This window comes from Triticum urartu, chromosome 7, assembly GCF_003073215.2.
Source record: "Triticum urartu cultivar G1812 chromosome 7, Tu2.1, whole genome shotgun sequence".
Taxonomy (NCBI): domain Eukaryota; kingdom Viridiplantae; phylum Streptophyta; class Magnoliopsida; order Poales; family Poaceae; genus Triticum; species Triticum urartu.
The window spans coordinates 698,498,593-698,526,102 of record NC_053028.1 but is presented as its reverse complement, the minus strand read 5'-3'; the positions used below and the strand labels follow the sequence as shown (position 1 = coordinate 698,526,102).

Below are 27,510 nucleotides of genomic sequence, written 5' to 3'. Positions count from 1 at the left end.
CTCCAGCGATCCATTTATGGACTGGTGCAAGCCTCTCGGAGTTGGAATATACGCTTTGATAGTGTGATCAAAGCATATGGTTTTATACAGACTTTTGGAGAAGCCTATATTTACAAGAAAGTGAGTGGGAGCTCTGTAACATTTCAGATATTATATGTGGATGACATATTGTTGATCAGAAATGATACGGAATTTCTGAATAGCATAAAAGGATACTTGAATAAGAATTTTTCAATAAAAGACCTCGGTGAAGCTGCTTATATATTGGGCATCAAGATCTATAGAGATAGATCAAGACGCTTAATTGGACTTTCACAAAGCACATACCTTGATAAAGTTTTGAAGAAGTTCAAAATGGATCAAGCAAAGAAATTAATGGTCCGTGCCTGTGTTACAAGGTGTGAAGTTGAGTCAGACTCAATGCCCGACCACTTCAGAAGATAGAGAGAAAATGAAAGTCATTCCCTATGCTTTAGCCATAGGTTCTATCATGTATGCAATGTTGTGCACCAGACCTGATGTGTGCCTTTCTATTAGTTTAGCAGGGAGGTACCAAAGTAATCCAGGAGTGGATCACTAGACAACGGTCAAGAACATCCTGAAATACCTGAAAAAAACTAAGGATATGTTTCTCGTTTATGGAGGTGACAAAGAGCTCGTCGTAAATGGTTACGTCGATGCAAGCTTTGACACTGATCCGGATGACTCTAAGTCACAAACTGGATATGTATTTATACTGAATGGTGGAGCTGTCAGTTGGTGCAATTCCAAGCAAAGCGTCGTGGCGGGATCTACGTGTGAAGCGGACTACATAGCTACTTCGAAAGCAGCAAATGAAGGAGTCTGGATGAAGGAGTTCATATCCGATCTAGGTGTCATAACTAGTGCATCGGGTCCAATGAAAATCTTTTGAGATAATACTGGAGCAATAGCCTTGGCGAAGGAATCCAGATTTCACAAGGGAACCAAACAAATCAAGAGACGCTTCAATTCCATCCGTGATCAAGTCAAGGAGGGAGACATAGAGATTTGCAGAATACATACGGATCTGAATGTTGCAGACCCGTTGACTAAGCCTCTATCACGAGCAAAACATGATCAGCACCAAGACTCCATGGGTGTTAGAATCATTACTATGTAATCTAGATTATTGACTCTAGTGCAAGTGGGAGACTGAAGGAAATATACCCTTGAGGCAATAATAAAGTTGTTATTTATATTTCCTTATATTATGATAAATGTTTATTATTCATGCCAGAATTGTATTAACCGGAAACTTAGTACATGTGTGAATACATAGACAAACAGAGTGTCCCTAGTATGCCTCTACTTGACTAGCTCGTTAATCAAAGATGGTTAAGTTTCCTAGCCATAGACATGTGTTGTCATTTGATGAACGGGATCACATTATTAGAGAATAATGTGATGGACAAGACGCATCCGTTAGCTTAGCACTATGATTGTTTAGTTTATTTCTATTGCTTTCTTCATGACTTATACATGTTCCTATGACTATGATATTATGCAAACTCCCGAATACCGGAGGAACACTTAGTGTGCTATCAAACATCACAATGTAACTGGGTGATTATAAAGATGCTCTACAGGTCTCTCCGATGGTGTTTGTTGAGTTGGCATAGATCGAGATTAGGATTTGTCACTCCGAGTATTGGAGAGGTATCTCTAGGCCCTCTCGATAATGCAAATCACTATAAGCCTTGCAAGCATTGTGACTAATGAGTTAGTTACGGGATGATGCATTATAGAACGAGTAAAGAGACTTGCCGGTAACGAGATTGAACTAGGTATGAGGATACAGACGATCGAATCTTGGGCAAGTAACATACCGATGACAAAGGGAACAACGTAAGTTGTTGGGCGGTTTGACCGATAAAGATCTTCAAAGAATATGTAGGAGCCAATATGAGCATCCAGGTTCCTCTATTGGTTATTGACCAGAGATGTGTCTCGGTCATGTCTACATAGTTCTCAAACCCGTAGGGTCCGCACGCTTAACGTTCAATGACGATTTGTATTATGATTCATGTGATTCGATGACCGAAGTTTGTTCGGAGTCCCGGATGAGGTCACGGACATGACGAGGAGTCTCAAAATGTTTGAGAGGTAAAGATTCATATATTGGAAGGTCACATTCGGACACCGGAATAGTTCGGGATGTTTCGGAGTACCGGGGGTTACCGGACCCCCCCCCCCCCTGTCGGTGTCAAAACCGGCGGATCTCGGGTAGGGGGTCCCGAACTGTGCGTCTAAGGCGGATGGTAACAGGAGGCGAGGGACATGATGTTTACCCAGGTTCGGGCCCTCTCGATGGAGGTAATACCCTACTTCCTGCTTGATTGATCTTGATGATATGAGTATTACAAGAGTTGATCTACCACGAGATCGTAGAGGCTAAACCCTAGAAGCTAGCTTATGGTATGATTGTTGTTGTCCTACGGACTAAACCCTCCAGTTTATATAGACACCGGAGGGGGCTAGGGTTACACAGAGTCGGTTACAAATGGGAGGAGATCTACATATCCGTATCGCCAAGCTTGCCTTCCACGCCAAGGAGAGTCCCATCTGGACATGGGACGAAGTCTTCAATCTTGTATCTTCATAGTCCAACAGTCCGGCTGTCCGGATACCCCCTAATCCAGGACTCCCTCACCCCCCCTCGGGAAGTTAGTGGGCCATCATGGGCCTTAGTGGAGAAGAAAGAGGGCCGGACAGGAGGTGTCCCCCCTTTGCGAGTCCGAATTGGACAAGGGGCGGGGGCGGCACCCCCCCTTTCCCTCTCCTACTCTCCCTCTCCTCCCGCCTTTGCTACTCCGAAAAAGGAAAGAGGAGGGGAAGCCTACTTGGACTAGAGAGTCCTAGTAGGACTGCCCACACCTGGTGCGCCCCCCTTGGGCCGGCCACCTCTTTTCCCCCTCCTTTATATGCGTGGGAGGGTGGCACCCCAAAGGCACACCAAGTTTTATCTTAGCCGTGTGCGGTGCCCCCTCCACAGTTACACACCTCGGTCACATTGTCGTAGTGCTTAGGCGAAGCCCTGCGCCGGTAACTTCATCATCACCATCGCGACGCCGTCATGCTCAACTGGATCAGGAGTACGAGGGCCGTCATCGAGCTGAACGTGTGCTGAACACGGAGGTGCTGTACGTTCGGTGCTTGGATCGGTTGAATCATGAAGACGTTCGACTACATCAACCGCGTTACTAAACGCTTTCGCTTTCGGTCTACGAGAGTACGTGGACACACTCTCCCCGCTCGTTGCTATGCTTCTACTAGATAGATCTTGCGTGATCGTAGGATATTTTTTGAAATACTACGTTCCCCAACACGGTGTAGTTTCTGAACATTGTCCTTAGTTCGATTGGAAAGCGAGACAAGCCTTTGGTTGCCATAGGTGCTACACATATTGAGGCGTTCGGTGATTCGTTATGAGAAGTGCAACAAATATCCAAGGGTTATCAACGTTTTGACGAATCACTTATAATTTATTTTAGGGTATGTCTAGATGTAAAATTTACCTTGGATTGTTTTAATACTTCTCATATATCTAGACATGACAATTGAAGAGAAAACGAGTTGCACAGCTAGCATCCGGCTACTATGCTGATCATCACCAATGTAGGTAAGGCCGAAGTGGCCTAATTGGAGCTCATCACTTCGGGCACTAATGCAATTTTTATACAGGCGAAAGAAAGCTCATTATTGATTATCTGTAAGATCCTAGCGACAGGGTGGACACGATGGTTCGGCGAAAGACTTTGCGATGCACATTGGTATATACAATTTTATTGCCGGACTATTGATGCTATTCTTTTCGAGTGTTTTAAAACTAAGCAATGAGTTGAGGAAATCCCACCCAAATTCGCATCAACAAAGTTCAAGTAAGCAATGGGAAATGGCCGATATATAATTATCGCGCTAAGCATATAGATGGCCGATATATACTTATCGCCCTAAGCACATACAAATGGCCGATGGACTGTTGCCATCGTCCTTAGAACAAACTTCGTGCAAGTTATTTTTCGGCACACAACTTTTGCCAAAAAAACAGGGGGGCATGTGTTCACACCAGATTTTGGCACGGTTAAGAACTTAATTAAGATGGCCTCAAATGGAGAAGTGATCTACATGAAAAAGTTATGTATTGTTTATATGAACATCTTTGAAGTTTAGGCCATCGCCATCCGATCTCATCTCGAAGATCAAAGTTGTGTTCGCAATACTGAGATTTTGTATCCAGAGCACTGTTTGGCCGATTATGCCTCAAGGACGGCCTCAAATGAGAAAACTTTCTACACAAATTGTCTTTGTCTTGTCGAAATGGTCGGTTTTGATATAACAATCGTCTCAATCCAAAGTCGTATGTAAAAGTTAGAGTCATTCCAGTGCAGCCCTCCCACGAGGCAAAAAGTCGCCTGCCCAATTAAGGACAGTATAACCGCACCTAAAGCGAGCTCTCTCAGCGATTCGTGTTTGTGGCCGTCGGATTTCATTGCTCGATCATTGCTGGTCGTCCGATACTGCTCCTGTCGCACGTGGGCTGCTCCTCGGCCGACTGTCCGACGGCCAGCTACTCCCGAAACCAAATCGAGGCCCTCTCGTTCGCTTGCATGAAGGAACGTCCGATCTTGGACGGACGGTCATCAAGCGTTTCCTTCCCACACCAATATCCTTTTTCTCACCCACGCAGGTTGCCCCTTCCTATTCTCTGTTCGTCCGCCTCTCCCATCCGATCCCCATGACCGGTGACAAACATGGCGGGCGACGGATCGATCCAAACATCAAGGCTCGACGTCCTCCCCTGCCTTAATCTCCGACCACTCCTCTACCTCCCCTCTCTGCTCCACCACGGCGATTGTGATGACGCCGCCGATTGTTCCCATCGGCTATGGCGATGGGTACGGCGCTCCACTCCCCGTCTCCGACCTCTGCCGGCGATCAGACCCCTCCTCCTCTAGGTACGCCATCGCGATCTGCAGAACAGAGCCCATCCCAAACACCGGCCGTGGCATGAAGGGCAATTGCTCCCGCCGGTGGGGAAGAATGCCTGTAGTTTCCAATCTGAGATTATACCAAGAGGTCCAGAACTGATATTGTGTAATCAAATTGTTGTGCTTTGGGACCCGCGAGTGACTGTACTGAACTTGTTAAATAGTCCACGAATATTACATACAAGTTAGCAGGCTCATACATCTTTGATGGTACGTTGAAGGCTAGCTAGCTTTGTCGTACATTCTTTGTTGCATTATTTCAAGGAAGATCCAGTGCATAAAACTGCTCAATGGTCAGATCTTGGTTTTAAAAGCAGCTAATTATGTGGATACAATATAGATATAAGTATGCAATGAAGCGCTGCAGTTCCAATTCCACGATCATTGAATATTTAGATGCTTTGCAGCATTTTAATCTTCCACCAATTGCAAGCTCAAGGTGCTACTACTTTTGAATTTTTCTTGTGCAGAGGCAGTTCTTGATTGATCTCGTGAATTGATTTAGCATGGATTTGGCTTCCAGGTAAGTCTAGAATCCTTGAACATTTTAGTTTGCATTAAGCATATCAGTACATATGAATATATTAGGCCATGCCGTCGTTTACGACTGAGTTGTTGCAACTCCATATGTAATTTGCAAGCAGCAAAAGTGAGGTACTGGATATCACACTAACTATTTATCTTTTCAATTGATCATGAAATTGAGTGCAATACTATTATCATGTTTGATTTACACAAGAAATTTTGCTTAACCGACCATGTTAATTTTTTTTCTCTGCAGAATCTTTTAGTGATCAAATTGTTACTGCACTTGCGAGTCAAAATGTGCAAAAGGATGGATCAAAGGCCACCATGGCATCGACATATTGACATTGATGTTGCTCTCTCATTTTCTCTCTTTCTGAATCCCTCAAGCCATCAGAGGAGCTCAAATCCAAGCAGAGGCAGCTAATGGACTACTGAACAAAGTCGGTGAGCACAGAATTCCCCAATGGTCAGTGGCATCTCTATCACGTCCAGTTCATTTGTAACATCCCATAGTGATTCTGGCGACCTGGAGGTAAGTATTTGCTCTCTATATATAGCCACTGCTACTTCTCTTGTAAAATTTTACTGTTTGTTGAATTGATCTTCCAACATTGATGTCAAGTAAATTGGTCTATGCAGATTCTCTAAGTTAATCTGGTTTAAGCACACCATTAACACTGCTAGGGTACCATTGCGAGGATGTTTATTGGGAGGAACATCTCTTTGCGCTTGTGCATCAGTGCAGAATAATGGGGACAGTTAGCACACCCTTCTTGGATGTATCTCACAAAATGCTATACATTAGGTATGTTACTTGATTGGGGGTTATATTGCCGTTCAGTTTAGCACAAAATTTTGAATGAAATATCTTTACTAATATGCAAATAGTATTATTTTTTACTAATAAACGCCATAAAACAACAATTACATTTGATTCTACGACAGTTAGCTAGCTAACAACACTGAATTTAGTCAACCTTGTTATGAATCAGGTACCAGGTTGTGTTTATTATTTTGCAACTAGCACATAAAGAACATAAACCGCTTTTTACTTAGAGAACTACTGGCTGAAGCACATAATTTCTGCAGCAGCAACATATATGAAAAGTGTTGTTTTTTAATGTTTATCAGGGGGAGCTATATATCACTATCCAACGGTGACTTTCATGTTCTGATACTCTTTGTTGGTTCTATCTTGGGAGCATACACATTGAGTTGTCTTGTTAGTATATATCCTTTCGAAAAAGCAAAGGTAAAATTCAAGAACATTTTTTTAAATGTGAACACCTGAGCTGATTTGTTCATTTGAGAAGTACTGGAGTTGATTTACAGTGTAATCGTTCTTGAGGTGTCCACTAGACGTGGGTATGAATGGTAAGTATTTTTTTGTCTGCAGTTATAACACAACACAACCACTTGGCTTCTTAGAATCATAGACATCACAAAGCAACCATTATGCCTTTTCACAATAGTTGATGTCCATTCCAAGATTTACAAAGATATATTTCCTTGACATAAAAAAGTAAATATATGGTAATTCGAAACAAGTCCATCATAAAGAAAGCTCAACAAACTAGCAATCTTATTTCCATAGATTGAAGAGATGTTTAAAAAACTTTACACAATTTAACTTGTGTGTATACAACTCTTTCAATTGCCCCTCCTATTTTATATAGCAGTGCTCCTTGGTACTTCGATAGAAATATTGTTTACGTGTTTGCTTCACCGATACTGGAAGGTTGTTGAGGCCATGATCAAGTTGGAATTTGGTTTTACTTCCTGCGTTATATTTCCGATTTCCACGAGAGGATCTCACTCCCATTACCAATGCATATTTAGTTTTTAGCATGGCCATGGATCTACTAGATTTCATTTTTATCCTTTTTCTAAGTAAACACGTATCCGGCCAAAATGTCACCCCTACAGATTTATAACTAGAATGTTTGTAACACATAAACAAGACTTACCCTTCAATAAATTGGTTGTTTGGAAGCTACCTTTCATGCATATTTATTATCAAATTGCTTTATATTTTCTTTTTTCTTTTATTATAGCTTGAACCAAATGTCACCCCAAGTAGTTTGTTTATTAAATGATTTCCTTCAGATTTTGTTATTTTCGAAGATTCAGTTTGTTCCAGCAAGTATTGGATTAAGAAATTTGTGTCATGTTTATCAATTTCATATGACCATATATGTCTCCCAAATATGTGTATTGTTGCTTCAAAATAAATTGAATGGTTGCGTTGTTATTTTTGAAATAATAGAAATATGAAGTCCCTTTATTACCTCCATATATTTGTGGGAATTACTACCAATCTCTTGGAAAAAAGGACGGGCGCAGCAACGCGCGCCATCAATGATCTAGTTAAGGACAGTATAACCGAGCCTAAACGGAGCCCTCTCACGCACTTAGCAATTTTGGCCGTCAGATTTTAGTTACCGATCATCTGTGGCCGTCCGATTGCTAAGGAATCTCATGGTTTCCCGCTAAGTGGGCTGGTTGTCCTGCGAGCAGCTATTCCGGTGGCCAAATCGTAGCATTCTGGTTTATTGGGCCAACACCCGCAAGAAGCCCACGTAGTCCTCTATTTCATTTGACGCAGTGCCTTGATATCCCGAAAAGAAAAAAAATGCCACGCCTCGTGAACCCTAATGGAGGAGACGATGATGGCTGATGGCGCGGCCGCGGTGGCTTCCCCGACGACAACGGCGAACCACCACGTTCTCGGCGATCTGGATAAGAGATGGAGAACCACCACGTTCCCGGCGATCTGGATGAGCACCATGGTAACGGCGCTTCCCCCTCCGCCGATCTTGAACTCAAACGGCAGAGTCCACCACGATTTGCGGCAGTGCTGGTAGAACCGGCGTCCCCAGGCGAGGAAGAGGGCCGTCATGCTTCCACCCTCCCTTCACGTCTGTTGTTTTGTCTGCAGGTATCGTTAGATTTCGTCGCCATCCATCGCACCCAGATGCTCCCAGATCCGTTAATCTCTTATGGGGAAAAGAGAAGAAAGCGTGAAGGTTGATCTCTAATATTTGAACATATGACTTTTGGTCAAATGATCTTCTGTATGTCTTTCACGCCAGAAAAGCGAAGGCCGACCACTCTTCACATCAACTGCAGCATCCATGGATCCTGGATAGATTATCATGTTTCCTGGTGATTCCTTTTGCTCCTTCCTTTCACGTGCAACAAGTACATCTTAGGCTCTTCTCTCCATATTTTGTTATTTCTGGCCACATGGAACGAATGCGAGTATGGCAGGTTGCGTCCGAACTTTGTACGACAGAGGATTGAATGGTATTGGCCAGTTCTGCTCTACGCACGGACGGCTTAATGTGATGTGTTGTACTAAAGAATTTGCCATGTGTATAACATTATTCCTCTCAAAATTCACCTCTTTGGTTTATACCGTAATATGACAACTGCCTCAAACAGACCATGCAAGAGTTTGTGAGTTTATACTATTTGACTACAAATATTACATGTCAACATCAAGGTTAGCCACTCTCCTTCCTGTAACATGAATTCTTATTGCACAATTTACATCTATGTCCAGAAATTTACTGTTCATTCATTTTGGTTATCTTCAAGTCTGCTGCGAACAAACATAAAATTCTGATTTTTTTTATCATGAATTCAATACTGAAATATACTTATTGTATGTGATGACCCCTATGGTAGTTCAGTCTACTCATGGAGTCATAGTAAATATTTTACCATAAGCTTCAGCAGCTCATTCTGGTGATCTTCAAATCTGCTCCGAACGAACATAAAATGCTAATTGTTTTTATATCATGAATTCAATACTGAAAGATACTTATTGCATGTGATGACCCTTTGTGGTAGTTAAGTGTACTCATGGAGTCATGGTAAATATTTTACCATAAGCTTCAGCAGCTACCCTAATTTTAACCATTATCTATGTTTTCATATATATTCCTTGGCCCCACTTGTGTAAGACTGATATTTTTGGTCAATAAGCATTAAATCAGTGTACACAAGAATTGACCGAACAACTGAATGTGTGTAGTATGCTAATTTTAGTCATTTCCAGGTTATGTGTATGATAGTAAATTGTAATGCAATTCTCTGCGCTGTGTTGTTAGATGTGGTGTTGGAAATTTGCAAATATTTAAATACTAAATTTCCTCTCTGTCTTTAAGATTGTCTATTGCAGAATATGTGGTCAAATCGTCATCCCCACTCTATTCAGAAGTTTGCAGTCATCGAGTTCGCTGATGTAAGGTAGGCTAGAGTTTACGTAGTGTTGTCGATTTCCCTATTTCTGAAATAACAATGGTACTTTCAGGCTTAGTCAACAACATGTCACAAGTAGCACTTAGATGGTGTAGCAATACTTGCTCAAAGAGCCAGATTGGAAAGCCATATTTTCAAGTGACAAGCACACATATGGAAGGAAGACAAGCACAAATAAGGAAGGAACAAAAGATCCACATACTCTGTAGACATGTTTTGAAGGTACAATCATAGGTCACGGAAGTAGTGCTATTGGTGGTTGCAAAATCCATGTGATGTTGATGAAAGCTTTTCAATCTTCTTGCTCTATATGTCTAATCATATGCTGGCAAACTGATAGATGTTCGCCAGATTAACATTTTTTATTTGTGCCTGCCTATGTATGTGCAAAAATGCTGATAGTGTGGAAATGTGAGAACAAGAGCTTGATATGAGATAATCCTCTCTCATACTATAGTTCATTTATGAGAACGTAAATTTGGCTTTTTACTTTGTTCCTGTCGACATATGCTATCTCATAAGCATGCCTGCAAAAAATTGAGATGGAAAAATCTGGCTTCAACGAAAATAGAATTATCTTCCAACTCAGCAATCAATTTTCTATATATTTGGAAAACTTCCTGTCCTTATATTGTCAAAATGGACGGATGCAGCAACGCGCGCCTCTAATGATCTAGTAAGACATATATCTCATAGGTAGCGCCACCAATCCAGAAATAAGAGAAGAATGTCTCTACAGGCCTCCTCAGAGATCAGTGATTCTGGGCCGTTGGATCGGTTCTTTTGATGCGTTTTCGTCCGTTGGATCAAGATCTTGAGGAATTTGGGCCGTCGGATCAAAATAAGTTACTGCTGGAATGAATAGTAACCGCCTCTAACGCCTCCCAGCGCTCGTTTTTTACTACGTTTTTTCGGTCCGAAGTCCCTGACATGTGGGTCCGCTTGCAGGTGGGCCTCGGTTGTCAGCGACCGTGGCTTGGATATGGCCCGGTCGTCTCGTCGCGCGCATCGGCGGGGGAAAGATCTCGTGCCACCGCACGTAATACCCTGCCCCCGCCGAGGGTATTTTGGTCTATTCGCTGACAGGGTCGTGCGTGGCGTGTAGCGGTTGGCTCGTGCGGCTATGGGGTGGGGGAGGGCGGCGGCCCATTCGTTCGTGCTCTCATTCGTCTGTGCGCCGTTGCCCAATCCCCTCCCTGTCTCCTCCAATCCCCGCTGCCCAATCGCCTCCCTCTCTCCCTCCTGCGCCAGCCTCTCTCTCTCCCTCCCGCGCCTGCCTCCCTCTCTCTCCTTGCCGCCGCCGCCACCGTCGCCACTCGCCCGGGCACCTACCACGACGTCACGCCGCCCCTCTCCTCTTCCTCCCGCCTCCTCTCTCTCTCTCTCTCTCTCCTCTCCAAACCCTAACCCTAGCCACCAGCCTCACGGCTCCTGCTCTCACCACCGTTCGTCCCCCTTCCCGTCGTTCGCCTCTCTCTGCCGCTCGCCATCGAGGATCTGCTGCTCGCACTGCCTCTTCCCAGTCACCTCGCGCGACGGGAGGAGAGGAAGGTGGAGCTGCTCTTCCCCGAGGAGGGCGCTGTTGCGCGCTCAATGGGAAGATGCCAGGCGAGGTGACGGGAGGAGGTCAACCGGAGCGCGCCCTTGCCACGGCTGGCGCGTCAACGGGAGGAGGACAGGTGGTGCGCGTCGTTGCAACCGGCTACCACAAGTGCGGAGCCATCAGTAGCGGCGGCGGTCGGGCTCACCAGGCTCTCCCACCGCGCCTGCTAGACCTCCAGGTACATCTCTCTCCCCCTCCCCCCTCTCTCTCCCTCCCTAAAGAATCTGGAGCTAGAGATTTCAGAAACTTCCTAGCGATTTGGTTTGGTGTTCATTCATATGGAGAGGCAGATCTGGCTTTACATTCGTTTTCTCATGATTTACTTATTGGTAAACCTCTCATACCTGCTTTGCTTAGGAACTTGAGCACTTAAGACTACTAGACGAAACAAAACCTGCTGATATTGGTCGACCACCGTGGGATGCTGTTCTTAAAAGTTTTCTTCATGGTATTAAGTATGAGAGTGCTCTTTCTGCGTTGGATCCAAAAGAGGAGGGGTCCCAACACAAAGATTCTGCCGTTGAAGCATCTAAAAATCTTGAGAGGTGCTTTAAATCATTGACCGATGTTATTGGGACTATCACATTCTCACAAAATGACTGCTGCGAAAATATTGGTAGTGATAATTCTGCTCAAAGAACATCTCAGTCATTTGACCAACATGAAAAGGTAGTTCTCAGATCTTAGTTATCTGGTTATGGCTTGATCTAAGTTATGCATATATTATTGGGTCAGTTTGTAGTGTTATCCAAAGCAGTTTATAAATAAGAAACATGCCGAACCAATTTTCCCAACCTATATAATGTACCTAAAATAGTTGTAAGATGAAGAACTGCATTGTTTGGCTTCTGGCTATTGGTAGATGGTGCTCCTGGTGGTCCAAGAATAAATGCCTGACAAGCACATTAATGGTAAAATTCGAGAGGGTGGAAGATAATTTTAGGTCTGGTATGAAGTGAGTACTTCAGATGGTAGAGGATGCCAGTACAGGGTCACTGTTTGATCTTGCCAATCATTTTAGATGTGGGTTCTGATATTTCCCGTCTTGGGATTATGTATGTGCATTTTGTCTGGCTACATTTGCATATCATGCTTTCGATTTGAATGTGTTTTTTACTTTCTCCTGATAAATAAAGCGCCTCTTGTCACTTTCTTTTGTAGCATGTAGATTCTGAAGCACTTGGGCTTTTAAGCTGGATGGCCTCCTCACAGGCTGGAGAGGAGCCAACAACTGATGATGAATTAGTCAGTGAAGTCATTCCGAGCCCTTTGTTCTCCAAGAAGTACATTGAATTTGCTTTAGAGTCTGCTCACTTGGATTTTGATGATATCTTTCCAAGTTTATTGTTGGACATTTGCCTATTTAACTTCCTGGATGGTCTAATTATGATTTTGTTTATTTGCATTATCACATTCAAGTTGTGGGATCTGAAACATTATGCAATCAAGTTGCAGAGACTGAGATAGTTTGGTGAGCTTTCATCTGACACTTCAGAACCTATATTAAAATACATATATCATATCGGTGTTCAACTTGTCAGCTTCAATAATTCTATTTCTTTTAGCTCCATTTTGTTCCTAAAGGTCACGAACTATCCCTTTCTTGCCATCAATGCCCACTGCTACCTTATTCACATTTGAGTATAGTTCATCTTTTCCATTGATTTGTTAGTAAACTCTATTTTCTGCACGCAAACCACACGTAATTTGATATTTCTCCAGGAAAGATATCATGAAGTATGTTTCTCATTTTGTATATTAACCGAGGATCTTGTTGCTACATGGCCAAGAAAATCCCTTATGTTCAAAATATTAGTTATGGGGGTTTGCGGCCGGATGCAGAGTTGATCTGCTATGATAGGTTTTCTATGTATATTGAGAAAGGCACTGCTTCTTTAACATGAATTTGCCTATTTCTGTTAATATGAAAAAATGTTTGTGCCAGCAGCTTCCATGTGAACTTTCTATTTATTTCTATATAATTATGAAGGAAACACTGACTTGATTATGCATATGCATTGCTGTATTTGCTTGCAGTGTTAGTGGTGTGTAGAAATAATTCATGCCATGTGGTAGCTCCTGGCTGCCGTAGGCATAGATGATCTATGCCGACGGCTTTGCCGTAGGCATAGTCCTCGGCCAGGAGCAACCATGAGCTGCCACGTGGCAAATCTATGCCGACGGCAAAGCCGTAGGCATAGTTTTGCCATGTGGCAGCTCCTGGTTGGTTTTACTTAGCGACGGCGCCGTCAGCTGCCGTCTTGTTCTTTTTTTGCCGACGGTGAAACTATGCCGACGGCTGTACGGAAGCCGTCGGCATAGACAGCTATGCCGACGGCTTTAGTATGCCGATGGCCTGACAGAATACGCTGACGTATTCTATGCCGACGGGGGTATGCCGACGGCAGCCGTAGGCATAGGCCTATGCCGACGGCATTGTGGCATATGCCGACGGCCTTGGGCCGTAGGCATAGCCCCTGATTTCGGTAGTGTAGCTATTCTCCTAAAAATATGTTAATGTCCAATTTCGGTTATGTTTATCAGAAATGATCTTTTGTTGTTTTTTCTGCGCAGGTTGAGTTGATCGAGGCATGATGGTGATACACAGATTTTTATCCTATGCTTATGCCATGGACCAAAAGATGGTGTGTTCATGTTGGATACACATTGGGCCTTCAGTTTTGATCTTATGTTCCGAAAACACTCAAGTTATGTCACTTGATACATGAATTTTAGCATACCTTGCTTCACTTTCCAATTTATTCGTGGATAAGAGTTTAGTAGTATTTAGATGCATCGGCCGGATGTTTATATTCACGTGTGTAATCTGACAAGGAGATCAAAAGGTTCGGTTCAGTTTTAGAGTTTAGGATCTTCCTTTTTGTTCAATTTGAAAAGCACTGACAAGAAAGTGGTGTGGGAGGTGCATCTACATGATTTGCTAATACGTAGTGCCTATGATGAATTGATTCATTCCACTATGTTGCCTGCCACTAAATAGTGATACAGTAATATGTCTAATGGATTGCTTTGCTTTTTGGTACATTATAGACTGAAATACTCCATCGAGACATCACCAGGTAGGAGGACCAGGAGCGTGGGCCATAGAGATAACGAGGAGGTTGAGATGTCTCCGCCGTCATCCTTGCTCGGCTTCGCTCCGCCAGGTATGGTCGGCCTCACTTCCTGTTCAAGCATGAAGTTGGGGGAGAGGGAGACGGACAAAGAGGGAGAGGAGTTGTTGCTATGTGTGGGCAACAGGCTGCGTCTGGACAATCTCCTCACCCTCCCACTCTTCCTCTGTCTCTTGCCTCTCTTTCTCTTCCTCTCCCTTGCTGAATTTCTATCTGATTGAACATGGATAGCTAACTTGAGATGCGCGAGCAGTTGATAGAGACTGTGCCTGGTATGGGATAGTGCCAGTATTAATTTCCCGCTGATTGATACACCTTCGATATAGAAGATGTACAAGTCATCTATACATACAGTTATACAGAAGATGGACCAACCATCTTTTCATTCAGTTATACCTTTAGACAATAATTTCCAGAGTAGGATTTTTTTAGCACTGTAGGGTTTGCTTATCAAATTGCAATTGTTTATGGTGCTTTTTTTGTAGGGATAACCACAAGTTTATCTGCATAATAGGGTCTTCAATTTACAGTATGTGTTGCTTTTTAGATCAGATTTCGGTTTGTTAGACTTTGGGAGTAGAGATTTAGTTCTATTTTATTGGAGAAGTGCTCGATTTGTTTGGGCTAATATTACTGGCTTCCTCGCATGTTTATTGGGTGCTCAGGTTTTACCGCCGAACTGGGTGGCCTTGATGAAGGATGCTGGCTTAGTTTAGAGAGAATCTTTCTAGGTAAATATACATTGAAGAAAGGTTTCAATTTCCTAATAACAGTATAAGTTCAAATTGTTGTTGTATGTGACCTTAGATAGAAGGAAGTGCAGTTGTGGTTATTCCTTTCCCTTTTTGTATCGGAGCTTTGTGCTAAAAAAGTTGCTTTGGTCCCGAGACAATTACCTTGCAACATTAATCTTGGCTGAAAGTGTGCACCTTTACTAGATCAATCATGTGTCCTTCCCTTACTTGGCATCGTTCTTCAATTTCGGTATCAATATTTTGTGGAGCATCAAGGAATTTGTGTGATTCTTGGCAGAGACCTAAGTCTATAGGGAATATCAATGATGATGTTTTCTCTTGCCTTATATAAATATATTCATTTGGTTCATCTGAAACAATTACAATCTGCAAATTGTGGGAGTGAAATTTGTTAGAATTATATTTATGGTGTCCTTTGGCCTTTTGCATTCTGGCCTTTGGCCTCCCCTGTACATATGTATATATGATGGTGTTTGCCTCCTAATAATATTAAGTTGCATGTTTCCTAACATGATATTAGAGCTTTAAGTTCTTTTTTCGCACGCTGCAACTCGTGCTAGATCCAATCACGTCGTGACGATCATCCTTTTCCGGCTCTGCTGCTCCAAATCTTCTCATCCCTGTGCTTGGCCGTTGCCTTTGCGCGTGCAGTTTTCTCTGCTGCCGCTGCTCTACTCTCGTCCCCGTCCGTGCGAGATCGATCTCGAACTGGAAAACGGAGCAGCTGCTATCGGAGGTCACGATCTTCGTTCCCACCCAGATTCCATCTCTGCTGCCGGTTGCTCGCCGGTTCTCTGCTGCCGGCGACGGTTCCGCCCCAAGTCGCCGCTCCTAGACGATTTTCTGCTGCCCGCTGCAGCTCAGATCGGGACGCGCTCCCGATTTCGTCACACTCGACCGAGACGCCCGCCACCGACCTGATTCCCGCCGCCGTTTGCCGGTTCCCGTCGCCGGCCGCCTCCAGATTGGGCACTCATCAGGCCGCCGCCTGCTTTCCATCGGGCGCTTTCCGCCCGCTTCCTTCATCGAGGCGCTTGGCTGGGCGGCTGCGATCGGGCTGTTTCGGCCCGCTGGCTTCCTGCCTCCTGCCTGTGCGCTACCTTTCAGCTGCTTTTTGGCTGATTTTGCTGGTCGTTTTTCTGTGTTAAAAAAAAGAAAGAGAAAAAAAAGGAAAAAGAAAAAGAAAAAGGTACTATGTCGTTGTCTTCAGGCGCTGGTTGTCTATCCAACATCAGCTCACACATGCACCTTCCATCTTTACTCGGTGCCCCTCCTCACGCCTTGCACTCTGTTACTCCGATATTTTTGGATAGCAATGGCTGCTTTGTGTCGACTCCTCTCGACGCTTCCATAGGCGGTGGTGGTCACTCTTCATCGGCTCCCTTTGCGGCTTTTACACGTCGTGGTGGCTGCTCTTCGTCGACTCTTGCAGCTTCCGCGGGCGGTGGTGATCTCTCTACATCGACTCCTCTCGCGGCCTCCCTGCGTGGCGGTGGTCGCTCTACGTCGACTCCTCTCGCGGCCTCCGCGCGTGGCGGTGGTCGTTCTACATCGACTCGCTACTCTCGGTCGACTCTACAAGCGGCCGGTGTTCCTACCTCGACCTCTTTCGTTGTGTCCCTGTCTGCGCGTGAAATTGCGCAGCTCCGAAGTCTGCTTGCTGCTTCAGAGTATTCACCGACTGGTTCTGCAGGTTCTGTGACTGACTCTTCTGGCATTGAGAAACCACCTTCTACTCATTCAGGTACATCCCCATGGATTCTTGATACTGGAGCATCTTTTCATATGACTTATGATTCTTCTACTCTGACCTCCATTCGACCCGTCGAGTCTCCTATTCGTGTTCTTACAGCTGATGGTACTCCCCTCCCTGTAGCTAGTCGAGGCACTCTTAACACTTCTTCATTTCATGTTCCTTCTGTCGCTCATGTTCCTCGACTTACTATGCAGCTCATATCTGGTGGTCAGATTGTTGACTCTAGTTGTAGGGTCATTCTTAACTTTGATTCATGTTCTGTTCAGGATCGTCGCACGGGTGCTCTGCTTGGTGCTGGCCCTCGACGCTCTGATGGTCTCTGGGAGCTTGACTGGCTTCGTCTTCCCTCCGCTGCCGCCGCCGCCAGTCTCGCAGCCCCTGTTGCTGCATCTACCAGCTCTTTTCAGCAGTGGCATCATCGTCTTGGCCATTTGTGTGGTTCTCGTCTCTCGTCTTTGGTTCACCGTGGTGTTCTGGGATCTGTCTCCGGTAACGCTTCGTTAGATTGTCTGGGTTGTAGGCTTGGTAAGCAGATTCAACTACCTTATCCTCATAGTGAGTCAGTGTCCGAGCGCCCTTTTGATCTTGTTCACTCTGATGTTTGGGGTCCGGCTCCCTTCGCTTCGAAAGGGGGTCATCGCTACTATATTATCTTTATAGATGATTTTTCTCGGTACACTTGGATCTATTTCATGTCTTCTCGTAGTGAGGTCTTATCTATCTACAAAAAATTTGCTGCCATGGTTCATAACCAGTTTTCTACTCCTATTCGTGTTTTTCGTGCAGATTCGGCTGGTGAGTATATCTCCCATGCGCTGCGGGGATTACTTGCTGAGCAAGGTACTCTTGCTCAGTTCTCTTGTCCGGGTGCTCATGCTCAGAATGGTGTGGCTGAGCGCAAGCATCATCACCTTCTTGAGACGACACGTGCGATGATGATCGCTGCCTCTCTCCCGCCACACTTCTGGGCTGAGGCTATTACTACTTCCACCTATCTCATCAACATTCAGCCATCTGCTGCTCTACAGGGTGGTATTCCTCTTGAGCGTCTTTCTGGTCGTTCTCCTGATTATTCGGCGCTTCGCTTGTTTGGTTGTGTTTGCTATGTTTTGCTTGCCCCTCGTGAACGCACCAAACTGACCGCTCAGTCTGTTGAGTGTGTCTTTCTCGGATACAGTGATGAGCATAAGGGCTATCGGTGTTGGGATCCCACCGGTCATCGGATGCGTATTTCCCGGGATGTCACCTTTGATGAGTCTCGTCCCTACTACCCTCGTCCATCCTCCTCGGCCTTTTCCACGGAGGACATCTCCTTTCTTACCTTTCCGGATACACCTCCCTTTGTGCCCAATAGTATTCCTACTCCTCGTCTCGCTGTTGCAGATCCGACGCAATCCTCTCCTATGATTTCTTCTCCTCCCTCATCGCATGACTCACCACCTTCATCACCGATACCTTCCTCTTCTCCACCTTCATCACCGATACATTCCCCGTCTCCACATCCAGTGCCCTCCTTTCCATTCCATTATACTCGTCGTCGCCGTGTTGTGGATGAGTCTACTTATGTGCCCTCTACTTCTGATGTGTCGCCTTCCTCCTCTCAGCCGACTTATGGTCTCCGTTCTCGGCCTTGTCCACCCCCTGATCGATATTCTCCTTCTCGCTATGGTCTTTCGACCGTTGTTGAGCCGACTTCTTATCGAGATGCTATTGTTCATCCTGAATGGCAGTTTGCCATGGCAGAGGAGATTGCTGCCCTTGAACGCACCGGCACGTGGGATCTGGTTTCTCTTCCTCCCCGTGTTCGCCCCATCACTTGTAAGTGGGTCTATAAGATTAAGACTCGCTCTGATGGTTCTCTTGAGCGTTATAAAGCTCGTCTTGTGGCTCGTGGCTTTCAGCAGGAGCATGGTCGTGATTACGATGAGACATTTGCTCCTGTGGCCCATATGACCACTGTTCGCACACTTCTCGCCGTGGCCTCTGTTCGCCACTGGTCTGTGTCTCAGCTTGACGTTAAAAATGCTTTTCTTAATGGTGAGTTGCGTGAGGAAGTTTATATGCAGCCACCACCTGGGTATTCAGTTCCTGATGGCATGGTTTGTCGTCTTCGTCACTCTCTCTATGGCCTTAAGCAAGCCCCCCGTGCCTGGTTTGAGCGTTTTGCCTCGGTTGTCGCGGCAGCTGGTTTTTCACCCAGTGTTCATGATCCAGCGCTGTTTGTCCACCTTTCTGCTCGTGGTCGCACTCTTCTTCTTCTATATGTTGATGACATGATCATCATCGGCGATGATCTTGAGTACATTGCCTTTGTCAAGGCTCGTCTTAGTGACCAGTTTTCTATGTCTGATCTTGGTCCACTTCGTTACTTTCTTGGGATTGAGATTTCCTCCACCTCTGATGCCTTTTTTATTTCCCAAGAAAAGTATATCTAGGATCTTCTTGCTCGTGCGGCTCTTAGTGATGAGCGCACTGTTGAGACTCCTATGGAGCTTAATGTTCACCTTCGTGCTACTGATGGTGAGCCCTTGTCTGATCCGACTCGTTATCGTCATCTTGTTGGCAGTCTTGTCTATCTCGCTGTCACTCGTCCGGATATCTCCTATCCTGTCCATATCCTGAGTCAGTTTGTTTCTTCTCCCACTTCGGTTCATTATAGTCACCTTCTTCGTGTTCTACGATATCTTCGTGGCACGATCTCTCACCGTCTCTTCCTTCCTCGTTCTAGCTCGTTACAGCTCCAGGCCTATTCGGATGCTACCTGGGCTAGTGATCCTTCGGATCATCGTTCACTTTCTGCTTACTGTGTCTTTCTTGGTGGTTCTCTCATTGCCTGGAAGATGAAGAAACAGACCGCAGTTTCCCGTTCAAGTGCAGAGGCTGAGTTGCGAGCTATGGCTCTTCTCACAACAGAGGTGACTTGGTTACGTTGGTTACTTGAGGATTTTGGTGTTACTGTTACCGCACCTACTACACTCTTGTCAGATAGTACAGGTGCTATCAGTATTGCGCGGGACCCAGTGAAGCATGAGCTTACCAAGCATATTGGTGTTGATGCTTTCTTTGTGCGTGCTGGCGTGCAGGACCATGTTATTGCTCTTCAGTATGTGCTTTCAGAGTTACAGCTGGCGGACTTCTTCATGAAGGCCCAGACTAGAGCGCAACATGGATTTTATCTCTCCAAACTCAGTGTTGTGGATCCACCCTGAGTTTGAGGGGGGTGTTAGAGTTATATTTATGGTGTGCTTTGGCCTTTTGCATTCTGGCCTTTGGCCTCCCCTGTACATATGTATATATGATGGCGTTTGCCTCCTGATAATATTAAGTTGCATGTTTCCTAACAAAATTTACGGCTTCAATCTTTAATCAGTTTGCATTTCCCCCTCAATTTATGTCTTTGATACATTGCTTCGGATCTACCGTGTCTACTTTTGATTATATGAGAATGGACATGGAAGAGGTGAGACGCCGCAACATCGAAGCTCTCACAGCTCCCCGTCGAGCTTGCGCATGCGCCGGATCTGATTCGCAACACAGCCTGTCCATCTGGCATCTGCCGGCACCTCCAAGCAATGCCTACAGCAGCAGGTGAGCCACCCTACTCGGCAATTTTTATTTGCATCATTTGAAACGAATCGACAGACTACTGAACTTTATTTCTGGTCAGCTGTCCTGAAAATTAGTACTATCTACAAAGATGTCTGTCCAAAAGATCACCGAGATTCCAGATGATCTGAAAGCAATTTACATGTATGTGAAATATGATCACCCCACGCTTTAATTTCAAAAGGTGTCAGTTTTAACATGTGTCTAATTTTCTCTATATCATTGAACCAGCTCTTTAGGAGATCAAGCGGAAAACTGTTGTTGACATGGCTATTAATCGTGGCTGCTACATTAATCAAAGCCAGGGCCTTAATTATCATGTAGGTTGACTATACCTTGGTTTTATTAGTCTTTAGTAATTTTGATTTATACTTCGTGACTGCTATTTCCTTTGGATGTACTAAACACTTTATATATTGAGCTCTCAGACTACAATTTCTAACTTAGCTTAATAGCCCTTCTGGGCTCAACTGCAATAAAAACATGGCTTACAACAACTTTGTCTATCTATGCAGCAGCTCTGGTTTCATATGTCGTGCTTTGTTGTTCTGGACTTGGAATCGTTTTGGAATCGACGCACTAGATCAAGGGGATGGACCGGTCAACGTCCGCCAAGGCAAAATCCGTTTCTCCTCTTAAGTTGATTAGTTTCTCTTTCTGCTTTCCTTTTTCCATGGTCTCATTTGCCATTTTTCCTCCATGATTATCATGTTGTCCCTTTTGGGTTGTCGGATGCTTTACCTCGGTAGCATGGTGAGATTTCTAGCTTTCTCCATATGAATTTTCCAAAAAACTTATCTATTTAAGGAACCATCTTTGCTCTTCGATGTTGCATCTACAATGCTCAGTACCTAATAGACCTAAAAGTCAGTTACCCGGTCAATACACCTTTTATAAAAAATGAATGGGCAATCTGTGGCCATCAAGAGTATTGGTTCATTGATTGGTGAAGAAAGACAAGGGTCAAAGTGATCTTTTCCCAAGGTACACCACTGTTTTGTTTAGGCTTATGTGCCTTACGTCTTTTAGGATCTCTGTCAAGAAGGGTATATATCAAACCATTGTCATGTTCTAATTATAAATGATGACAAGAAAGTTAATAACTTCATAATTACATAGTAAGCATAGCTAGAGCGTGTAGGTTAGAGATGTACAAATGATTGACTAAAAATATATATTTTTAGTCGCAACAACACACTGGATCACATTAGGAAACTATATTTTTTAGAATACAAGTCAAGTTTAAAACTTTTGACCACGACAGCTGAAAAACCAAAGTAAATATTTGTGTAGGATACAAGTCAAGTTTAAAACTTTTGACCATGACTATTGAAAAACCAAAGTAAATGCATCATATATATTCAATAAAATATATATTTAGATATTCATGGCGCCGCATAAGCATAATTCACCCCCCCCCCCTGGGGCCCCCTCCCGAGCACTAGTTGCTGGTGTATACATGTATTTCTTGATTCTAATAGATGCATGCCAATCTTAGAAACTATAATAAGCACCTATCCTGCAATTTAGAACTGTGAACAAGGAGGATCGGGGAAGCAATGCACCTTTGGTGCTGCTGTATTCCTCTTGGGGTATATATGGTGTTACAGTACAACAGAGAGAGCGCATGGCGCAGTGGGGCGACGTGTTGCAGATCGTGGTGATCGTGCATGTCGTGGGAGAGCTATACAACTGAGCTATAGAACAACTGTCAGTTAACACCCTGCCGCAGTTTGAGCGTCCGGTGGCCGGATGCACAAGCTGGAACGGAAGTCCTCGAACGCCTCCGTGGGCAGCCCTTTGGTGAGCACGTTGGCGAAATGTTGTTGCGTGGGCACATGCAGGACACGAAGCTGCCCGAGCGCCACCTTCTCGCAGACAAAGTGGATGTCCAGCTCGATGTGTTTGGTGCGGCGATGGTGAACGGGGTTGGCCGCCATGTACACAGACGAGATGTTGTCGCAGAAGACGATGCTGGCCTTGGCCAGGGGTACGTGGAGCTCGCCGAGAAGTTGACGCAGCCAGCAGCTCTCAGCAACGGTGTTGGCCACGGCGCGGTACTCCACTTCGGCGCTCGAACGGGACACCGTGGCCTGGCGTTTGGAGGACCAGGAGACCAAGGAGTCACCGAGGAAGACGGCGTAGCCCGATGTGGACCGGCGCGTGTCGGGGCACCCTGCCCAGTCGGCGTCGGAGTAGGCGACGAGCTCGAGAGGCGACGAGCGCTGGTGGTGTAGACCATGTGTGGTGGTGCCGCGCAGATAGCGAAGTATCCGTCTGACCAGAGCGAGGTGAGGAGCACGCGGGTCATGCATGACGAGGCAGCACTGCTGGACGACATAGGCGATGTCGGGCCGCGTCATGGTCATGTATTGGAGAGCGCCAACGAGACTGCGGTACTCCGAGGGATCGGAGACGGGGGCGCCGTCGGTGGAGTGGACACGGGCTTGCAGGCCTGCATGTTGGCGCGGTCGAGCAGTTCCTCCGCGTACTTGCGTTGCACAGGTAGAAGCCACGCTCGCTGCGGGTGACTGTGATGCCGAGGAAATAGTGCAGTGGCCCGAGATCCTTCATGGAGAACTCCGCGAAGAGCTATCGTTGCAGGTGTTGGAGCAGTGTAGTCGACGAGGCGGCAAGGACGATGTCGTCGACGTAGAGCAGGAGGGATCGGCGCGCGAGCTGGAGAAGCCGATCCGGCGAGCGTACGACGCGAAGCGGGCAAACCAGGCACAGGGCGCCTGCTTGAGGCCGTACAACGATTTGTCAAGAAGACAAACGTGGTCGGGGTGGGCGGCGTCGATGAAGCCGGCTGGCTGTTGGCAGAGGACCTGCTCGGAGAGGTGCCCGTGTAGGAAGGCGTTGTTCACGTCCATCTAGTGAACCGGCCAGTCGCGGGAGGCAGCGATGGTGAGGACCACGCGAATGGTGGCAGCCTTGACCACAGGGGAGAAGGTCTCGTCGAAGTCGACGCCCGGGCGTTGGGAGAAGTCGCGGACGACCCAGCGCGCCTTGTACCGCTCCAGCGTGTCGTCGGCTTTGAATTTGTGCCGGAACAGCCACTTGCCGGTGACGATGTTGGCGCCGGCCGGTCGGGGAACGAGCCGCGACGTCTGGTTATCCATCAGAGCCCTGTACTCCACCTGCATCGCAGACAACCAACGTGGATCTCGCAGAGCAGCCTGCACACTTTTTGGAACGGGAGAGATGGATGCGTCAGTGGTAGCGGAGAGGTTGGTTTGATATTTAGGGTTAGGGAGAAATTTGCCGGCCTGCGCGCGGGTTTGCATGGGGTGGCTGGGAGGTGGCGGGGGAGCGCGACGACGGACGGTGGGTGCGGGCTGGGGATCCGTGTCCGCGACAGGCGGTTCGGCTGCCAGGATAGCAGGATCCGGGGTCGGGGTAGTTTGGTGAGGTGTTGGCGGCGACGGCGCGGCGACGGTAGGGGAGAGAGGCGCGTCACCTGGGGTAGCAGGCGCGCGCGGCGGGGAGGGCGGTGGCGCGGGGGCAGCGGGAGGCGCTGCAGCAGCAGGACGCTCGTGAGAGCGTTGGGAGCGGGGACGCCGCGGTACGAGCGGACGATCGCGTGATCGAGGAGAGGAGCGGTGTCCGTGGGTGGTGTAGGGGTAGGTGTTTGAAACGGGAACGTGTGTTCATCAAACACGACATGGCGCGATATGACGACGTGCCTGGTCATCCTGTTGAGGCACCGATAGCCCTTGTGGTCAGGTGAGTACCCGAGGAGGACGCAAGGTGCGGAGCGGGGCGCGAGCTTGTGGGGCGTAGTGGGCGTCATGTTGGGGTAGCATAGACACCCAAACATGCGGAGCAAGGTGTAGTCTGGGTATGAGCCATAGAGTAGGAAGAATGGAGTTTGGTCATGGCGGGGGTGGCATGGTCGACGGTTGAGCAGGAACGTGGCAGTCTGGAGTGCCTCCGCCCAGTACTCATATGGCATGTGTGCGTGCACGAGAAGCGAGCGAGCAATGTCATTGAGCGTGCGCAGTGCGCGCTCGGCCCGCCCATTCTGTGGCGAGGAGTACGGGCATGACATACGTAGGACAACGCCAAGGGAGGAGAGGAGCGTGCGCGCGGCCTGGTTATCGAATTCTCTACCATTATCTGTTTGTAGGGTGAGAACAGGGAGATTAAAGTGAGTACGCACAAAAGCGAAGAAATGGCGCAGTGTAGGAAAGACATCTGATTTATGCTTGAGCGGGAAGGTCCAAGCAAAATGGCTGTAATCATCGAGTAATAGGAGATAATATTGACAACCAGATATGCTCATAACGGGCGAGGTCCATACATCACAATGAACTAACTGGAATGGGAAATACGACACATGATCGGATGAACTGAAAGGTAACCTAGTACTTTTGCCTAGTTGACAAGCATGACAGACATGGCCGCCACCGCCCGTGTGGACGAGGGAGGAACGACGAAGGGTGTGATCAAGAGCATCAGCGCCAAGGTGCCCGAAGCGTTGGTGCCACAAGTCACGCGAGACGGCGGTGAGTGCATGATGAGCCTGAACTGGTGCATGGGGCATGGGGTAGAGCTCGTCGTCGTCAGAGTTACACCGGAGGATCACCTTCCTCGTGCTTCGATCCTTAAGAGAGAAACCAATATCGTCAAACTCAACATTAACGGGGTTTTCTCGGGCTAGCTTTTTGACAGAGATTAGGTTTTTGATGAGGTGGGGGGAGACAAGAACATCGTTGAGGGAGAGAGGGGAGGTGCGTGTGGGGATGTTGAGGTGCCCGGAGTGCGTGACTGCAAAGGAATCCCCGTTGCTGACTACAATGCGAGCAGAATGACAAGGCTGTGAGGAGGAGAGCATACCAGAGGAGGAGGCCATGTGCGACGTGGCTCCAGTGTCGAGGTACCACTCCGCTCCGGGCGGCGTGATCGGCTGCTGCTGCTGCATCGTCAGGTTGTTGAGGGCCTGGACGAGGGAGGCTTGATCCCAGCTGGGCGTGGAAGAGGCAGCAGAGCCCGCAGCCGGGGCCCCGTACAGCGGATGTGGCGGCACGGCGGGCGGCCAGACAGTCGGCACCCCGTAGTTGGTGTTGTTGGTCGGCGCCGCGGACTGGTGGTAGGCCATGCCGGCGAACGGGGCGGCACCGCCAGGTCGTGGCCCGAGGATGCCGGCGCCCGGAGCATGTGGACGCCAAGGCATGGGCCAGGCGTGCACCATGCCAGTCCACGGTGTCGGGGCTGGAGCAGCGGGGCGAGGGGGCGCGCCACCCCCGTCGAAGTTGGAGGACTGCCCCCTGCCGTAGTTGGAGCTCTTCCCCTTGCCCTTGTATTAGCCGCCGCCACCGCGGGCGGTGCCACCACCAGTGTTCCCGCCGCCGTGGTTGGTGTTGGGGGCGCGGGCGGCGTGGAGAGCGGTGTCCGTGGTGGTGGAGTCGGCGGCCTGGCGGCTTTCCTCCAGGAGCAGAAAGGCGCAGCAGCGGAGGAAAGTGGGGAAGGGGGTCTGCATGGTGAGAATAGGTATGGCGTACCGAAAACACGGGTGCAGCCCGCGGATCATGTTCAGTACCTGATCACGATCGTCGACAGGGGCGCCGAGATCGGCGAGCCGGTCGGCGCACTCCTTGAGTTTGGCGAAGAAGGAGATGATGGACATGTTGCCCTGCTCGAGGCGGCGAAATTCGGTGGTGAGGAGGACCACCTGGTGCTCGCTGTTCTCGAGGAAGAGGGTGCAGATCGTGGCCCACACCTCGGCCGCAGTCGCACCACGCTGATGGATGAGCGCGAAGATGTCGGCGCCGACGCGGTGGTAGAGCCAGGACACGATGTGAGCGTCGTCCTGCATCCAGCCCGGATCGGCACGGCGCGGTGCGCCGGTGAAGTGGTCGGCGACGCCGCTCTTCTGGAACATCACCTCGAACAGGGTACGCCAGTGGGAGAAGTTGGGAGGGTTGAGAGAGAGCACGATCGGGACGTGTTGGTTGATGAACACGCCGGAGAGGGGAGATGGATTGGGCGGTGCAGTGGAGGAGGTGGCGCTGGGGTCGGGGGCGAACAGAGCACCACCGCGGTTGAAGAGGGATGGGGTGAGGAGTGTGGGGCGGTGAGCTGCTGGGGCGGCAGGAGAGCCGCCGGCACATCCACCGAGACCGAAGCCGGGAGGGGGGGAAGGTGGTGGGGGAGGTGGTGGAGATGGAGCGACCATGATGGGGTGCGGTGGAGCAGTTGGAAGGAGAGTGCAGCGGAAGAGGTCTAACGACGCAGGAGGAGACCGGCGTCTGATACCATGTGAACAAGGAGGATCGGGGAAGCAATGCACCTTTGGTGCTGCTGTATTCCTCTTGGGGTATATATGGTGTTACAGTACAACAGAGAGAGCGCATGGCGCAGTGGGGCGACGTGCTGCAGATCGTGGTGATCGTGCATGTCGTGGGAGAGCTATACAACTGAGCTATAGAACAAGTGTTAGTTAACAAGAACTGGTGCGATGTGGCTCTTTGTTGATAACTACCATACTTGCATAGTTGGTTGATTGATTTAATTATAACCAAACTGCACCGTCATAATTTTAAGATCGGCATTCTTCAAATGAAAAATGTTCAAAGAAATACATGTACCAAAGTTGCATCTGTCGAGATCATGAGTAGGCATACAATTGCTCCTTCAAATTATTGTGATATTTTAGTGCCCTTTAGTCTAATAAATTATGTATTGTGGTGCTCCACCTCCTTTTCTCTTCTTACCAGCTTGCATGGGAAGTTGCGTGCTTGCTACGAGCTTCCGATGCATCGGCAGCCGCTACACCTTTCGATGTACTTTTGTTACTATGATGTATCTCTTGCTTTTGTGGACAACCATTGTATGGTATGAATTGGATCCT

General features: G+C 47.4%; 1 protein-coding gene across 15 annotated transcripts; it reads left to right on the top strand.

Moving 5' to 3' along the window:
• The first annotated feature begins 10,998 nt into the window (after nucleotides 1-10,998).
• On the top strand, nucleotides 10,999-15,501 carry LOC125524585 (DNA polymerase zeta catalytic subunit-like). 15 transcript variants are annotated; one of them, XR_007290847.1, is made up of 8 exons: nucleotides 10,999-11,584; nucleotides 11,764-12,075; nucleotides 12,568-12,651; nucleotides 12,826-12,877; nucleotides 13,981-14,051; nucleotides 14,458-14,573; nucleotides 15,026-15,069; nucleotides 15,206-15,501. XR_007290847.1 is itself a non-coding variant. In XM_048689622.1 (6 exons), the coding sequence occupies exons 1-4, from the start codon at nucleotides 11,405-11,407 to the stop codon at nucleotides 13,999-14,001; spliced, it is 597 nt and encodes a 198-aa protein (XP_048545579.1). In that variant the 5' UTR covers nucleotides 10,999-11,404; the 3' UTR covers nucleotides 14,002-14,573; nucleotides 15,026-15,069; nucleotides 15,206-15,501. The 15 variants fall into 15 exon arrangements, 5 of the variants coding, with proteins under 5 accessions (XP_048545579.1, XP_048545576.1, XP_048545577.1 ...); XR_007290843.1 differs by having other exon boundaries at nucleotides 12,575-12,651; nucleotides 13,981-14,573; XR_007290840.1 differs by having other exon boundaries at nucleotides 13,981-14,573.
• Nucleotides 15,502-27,510: the final 12,009 nt, after the last annotated feature.